This window comes from Sinocyclocheilus grahami, unplaced genomic scaffold (genome assembly GCF_001515645.1).
Source record: "Sinocyclocheilus grahami isolate Dianchi unplaced genomic scaffold, SAMN03320097.WGS_v1.1 scaffold759.1, whole genome shotgun sequence".
Taxonomy (NCBI): Eukaryota; Metazoa; Chordata; class Actinopteri; order Cypriniformes; family Cyprinidae; genus Sinocyclocheilus; species Sinocyclocheilus grahami.
In genome coordinates, this window is record NW_015505938.1 from 88454 (window position 1) to 94055 (window position 5602).

The 5602-nt window shown below is 32.9% G+C and overlaps 1 protein-coding gene across 1 annotated transcript in view; it reads right to left on the minus strand.

The window, feature by feature from the left end:
• LOC107561129 (cAMP-dependent protein kinase type II-beta regulatory subunit-like) overlaps positions 1–5602 on the minus strand; it is a 10758-nt gene that overhangs the window by 1611 nt on the left and 3545 nt on the right. The window contains exons 3-6 of the mRNA XM_016245497.1: positions 2217–2269; positions 2014–2097; positions 1021–1127; positions 732–940 (exon numbers count right to left, since the gene is read on the minus strand). Coding sequence (XP_016100983.1) covers positions 732–940; positions 1021–1127; positions 2014–2097; positions 2217–2269 — 453 coding nt within the window. The remainder of the gene's footprint in view (positions 1–731; positions 941–1020; positions 1128–2013; positions 2098–2216; positions 2270–5602) is intronic.

Consider the following 5602-nt stretch of genomic DNA (forward strand, 5'->3'; position numbering starts at 1 on the left):
ACGCTACAGCACAGCAGCTCTTCTTCTTGGTTTTCTCTGATGCAGTAACTCTGCAGCAGCTCTTCTTCTTCGTCGTCTCGTCTGATGCACTCACTCAACCAAGCGCTCTAACCACGACCTCACCCCTCCCCACCCCCCAACCATTCACATTTCTGTAGGCGGGAATTACTTATAATGATATTCTAATGGGCCGCTTTGTGACATCACAAAGCCCGGAAACCAACGCTGTAGTCCAAACGAGCCGTTCGTTGTAGTTCTTGAAAAGGGATTTTTAAAAAACGAAATATCTCCCTTTGGAGTGGACTTTGGGATTTGTAACATTCTAGATCTTTTTTATGCCCAAACATACACACTACACACTGACTAAAATTTAAAAAAGTGAAAAAGCATAATAGGACCCCTTTAAGGAAGCTTGTTTCCACCACAGGATAAAAAAATAAAAAAGAAACTGCAACTTTTTATCTCACAATTCTGACATTTTTTTCGCACAATTTTGAGTTTATATCTCACAGTTCAGACTTTTTTCTCAGAATTACAAGATTAAACTCGGAATTGTGATAAAGTCCGAATTCTGAGTTTACATCTCGCAATTCTAACAATTTTTTTTCTCAGAACTGCAAGTTTATATCACACAATTCTGAGTTTACATCTTTGCAATTCTCCGAAAAAAGTCTAAATTGTAAGATAAAATGTCACAATTACCTTTTTTTTTTCTTTTTTAATTGAGCGGCAGATAAGGGCTTCCATAAATAATAACCCTGGAACATGATGACAGAAATGACTCACGAGGCACCACAGGGCTCCAGATGAGGTAGCGATGATGGTGGCGGCCCTCGGCGTGTTGTACATGAGGGCCAGCTCTCCAAAACTCCCACGGTTGTCATAAGAGCCCACAGTCCGCGTGGTGCCATCCTCTTTCAACGTGATGTCAAACGTTCCCCTGCACGAGAAACACAGTGAGATCTCGATGTCTGAAAGGTCTAAACACCAGCATCATGATCCAAAGATGAACATTTATACCTCTCAATGACGTAGAAGTTGTCGCCATCGTCGTCTTGATCAATGATGTACTCTCCGGTCACCACTACCTTCTCAAACATGCCATCCAGGACTTCAGACATCTGCTCCTGTTGGTTTGGAGAGCAAAATATGAGCCTTTCTTGTGTTAAAAGGAGAGTTCAGCGAAAACGGATGGTTTTGTCATTTTTGTTTCTTCTGTCAAATATAAAAGGAGATATTTAACAGATTTCAGGGTTTGTTCCCAGTGTTGTTACAGTTAGCTAAATCTAAAACCATTAAAAAATATTACTTGAAATAAATACATTAACTGAAAAAAAAACACACAACAGCAACAAGAACAAAAAAAACTTTAACAAAAATTCAAATGAAATGAAAATATAAAAATCTAAATGAACTATTAATAAAAACTCTAATAGTATCTCAAATGATAAAAATGTAAACTATTTGAAATAAAGTTGGAATAAAATATAAATATTATGAAAAATGACTAAACTAAATCAAAATGCTGCCTTTGCTGCTGATATAACACTGACATAAAAATTAAATAAACCTAAATCATAATATTAAAAGAAAGAAAGAAAGAAAGCACATAACGAAGCTACTAAAAATAAAAAAATAAAACTGAAAACTGAAAACTGAAAACGACCTAAATAGTAATATAATAAAAAACTAAAAAAATGTCAAAAGCACATAAGAAAATTTATTAAAATTAAACTAAAATTAACCTGAAATATAAAAAATAAAAGCTAATCTAAAAATCTTAATAAAAACTATAAATGTATGTAAATAATACTAAAATAGCACTGGTTTGGAACATCATTAAGGTGAGTAGATGATGACAGGTTAATTTTTTTATCTTTTTTTTTTTTTTTACATAATATGCAAGATAATGAGACCACTCTTTAAAAATATACTAAACAAGTATATGGTTCTTTTAAAAAAAAATAGCCAAACCTTGCATTTTATTCTCTTGTAAACAGTTGATAATCTTACCTGGTCCAGGTTTTTGAACAGTAGGATGTCTTTGCAGGCTTCCTGTAGTCTCTGTCTCTGCTCGTCTGTTTTAGGGTGAGTGACCTGAGGGCACAGCAAAGCATGATGGGATACTGGGCAGCAGATGCCACAGAAATGCATAAAAGAGGAGCAACTCTCTGTCGCCGGAGCATTTCAATAGCAGCTTTCGAGAGGCCACTCACCCTGGGTTCTCTCTCCTCTTCATCCTCATCAGGGTTGTACGCCTCCGCACAAACTGTCCAAAGACCAATGAATTAGGAAATCGGAAGCAGGATTAGAGTCAAAAACAAATCAAACCGACCAGTCTAGACAACGCATTACTGCACAATTAAAATACTGAGCTTTGTGCAACCTGTTATAATAAAAACAAGCCATTTTAAGAGCATCTGAATCTTCATGTCTACATTCAAACACTGGATTATTGGATTGTTTTTAAATGGTTAACACATAATAATTACAATACTGTAATAATGACTCTTTTAGTGAAACACAAAAGGAGATGTTCAGCAGATTGTCCAAGCTGCTCTTTTATAAACTTGAAGACTATTTACAATTTTCAGTGAATAATAGTTTACATTTGGGTATGTTTCTCACACAAATCTAATCCAATCAAATCTCAAATTAGAGACACTGCTTTGGCAGCTAACTGAAATAAGTAAAGATTTATTATAAATAAAAATAAAATAACCTAAACATTATTAAACATCATTATATATTAAAAACTAATAGAAAAGAGACCAAAGCACATAAAAAATGACTAAAAATGAAAACTACAACTGAAATACAAATAAATAAAACGCAAATAGTAATATTAAATATATATAAATAACATGACAAAAGCACATAACAAAATAACGAAAAATGGAAAACTGAAATTGAAATGAATAAATTGAACCTAAATAGTAATAAAATGACAAAAGCACAAAGCAAAATTACTAAAAATTAAAATGAAAACTGACATAAAATAAAATAAACCCAAATATTTAAAATAAAATAATAAAATGACAAAAGCACATAAAATTACTAAAAATGAAACAAAAATAAATTATACCTAAATAATTATTTTTAAAAAAACAATAAAATATCAAAAGCACAAAACAAAATGACTAAAACTAACATAAAAATAAATTAAACCTACATTGTCATTTTAAAAAGAAAATGATAAAGTGCTTAAAATTCCTAAAAATGGAAACTAAAATTGAAAAAAATAAAATAAACCTAAATAGTAATATAAAAAAACTAATACAATTTTCAAAAGCACATACTAAATTTTTTTTTTAAAATACAAAAAATTAATCAAATATTTAAAAAAAACTGAAAATATAAAATAAAAGCTAATTCAACATATTAATCAATACAGCCCATGAGCTACTTTTATTACTTTACAATGCTTTTTTTCTTTCATTGTATGGAAAACAGAAGCTCAGATGTTCTGTAAACATCTCCTTTTATGTTTCACAGAAGAAAGAACGTCATATGGGTTTTGAAACAACACAAGGGTGAGTAAATGAGTAAACTTTCATTTTTAGATGAACTATTGGAGAAAAGTTTGCAGGAAATCTGGTCCAGCTGCTTGCAGCACATACAGCGAGAGAGATGAGAGGATCGGCTGCTCTCCACTATTCCTACCATAAATACCAGTGCAGAGATAAGACAAGACCAGGAACTCCACTAGATCTAGTCTAGATCCATACTCCACTCGCAGACGTGCTAGACCTGAAGTTTCAGGGCCATGAACCCTGCAGGAACTGTCTAGACTGATCTAGCTCACAGCTTTAGATTGTTTACATCAGTCCAGGGCCTGTTTCACAATGTTTGGTCCTTAACTACAAGTAAATGTTTGACAGTTCAGCTCATCTGATGTGCTGGAAAATCACTAAAGAATAGTGCTTTGTCTTTGTTTCTTTATGCTGTACAACATTCACTATCGTTCAAAATATTGGGGTTGGTAAGATTTTTAAAATGTTTTTAAAAGACTCTTATGTTCACCAATGCTCCATTTGTTTGATCAAAAATACAGTAAAAACAGTAATATTGTGAAATATTATTTTGATTTAAAATAACTGTTTTCTATGTGAATATATGTTAAAATGTTATTTATTTCTGTGATCAAAGCTAGATTTTCAGCATCATCAGTCTTCAGTGTCACATGATCTTCAGAAATCATACTAATATGCTGATTTGCTGCTCAAGAAAAACATTTCTGATTATTATCAGTGTTGAAAAGTTAATATTTACTTATGTGTTTATTGAATGATTCTTTGATGAATAGAAAGTTCAAAAGAACAGCACTGATGTGAAATAGAAATCTTTTGTAACATTATAAATGTCTTCACTGGCACTTTTTATCAATTTAATGCATCCTCTCCGAATAAAAGTATTAATTTCTTTAAAAAAAAAAAAAAAAACCTGACCCCAAATTTTTAGTGCAAGTCTACACTTTATGTCATTCTTGATCACATCTGGTCTGATCTGAGCTGTTTTCAGTCACAAGAGTTCAAACCTGACATGAAATAAACCAGATGGGGAACAACGTTTAACACTTTGAGTTTTATAGAAGCTTTTTTCCATTACAATAAAGTGCCTGACAAGATATATGTAGGGACGATTTATCTATCTATCTATCTATCACATCAATATAAGGACTGCATATGTTCCTCTTCCTGACACTATAAACCCATTTCTGTATAATTGACCACCAAACTTCTACTTTTGTCCTTTATAATCAGCCTTCATTTCCTATTTCAGTCCGGTCTGTCAGCACAGCACATTAAAATCCCTCCATCCGTCTTCACTTGTGGTTTATAGCGATCCACGAGAGACTGAACTTTACAGCATCTAAAACACTTTAGTTCTGCAAACAAAGCTGATCTTCCATTAGCCAATTAAACCATTAGCTCTCTCATTCACTCAGTGAAAGCAGTAAATGATATGTTAACCAGACAAAAGGCACTCCGACCACAAACGCAAGTCAACCAGAGTTGGGTGTTCAATAAGATGGAATATCTTAAGCAAAATACTCAATTAAAGTTATAGATCACCCCAAAAAATTCAAAAATTTGCTGAAAATGTACTTCAATCTTCAATATGTAGGTGAGTTTGTTTCTTAATCAAAACAGATTTGGATAAATGTAGCATTGCATCACTTGCACACCAGTGGATGTGAATGGGTGCCGTCAGAATGAGAGTCCAAACAGCTGATAAATACATCACAATAATCCACACCACTCCAGTCCATCAGTTAAATGAATGTCTTGTGAAACGAAAAGCTGGATTTTTTTTTTACTTTAAACCATTGATTCTGGCTAAAATACGAGTCCATAATCCATAATAATGCTTCCTCCAGTGAAAAAGTCCTTCATCTCCTGTTGTCTCTCACATCAAAATCCACCCACATATTTGTTTAGAGCTGTTTTGGACTGTTTTTGCTTGTAAACGGTGCTTGATCTTTGCAGATTTCTCTCCTGATTCAGATGAGACAAATGTTTCATTGCAGAAAGCAATATTATGGATATAGGACTTGCATTTGGAAATGATGGATTTGTTTCTTACAAACACGCAGCTTTTC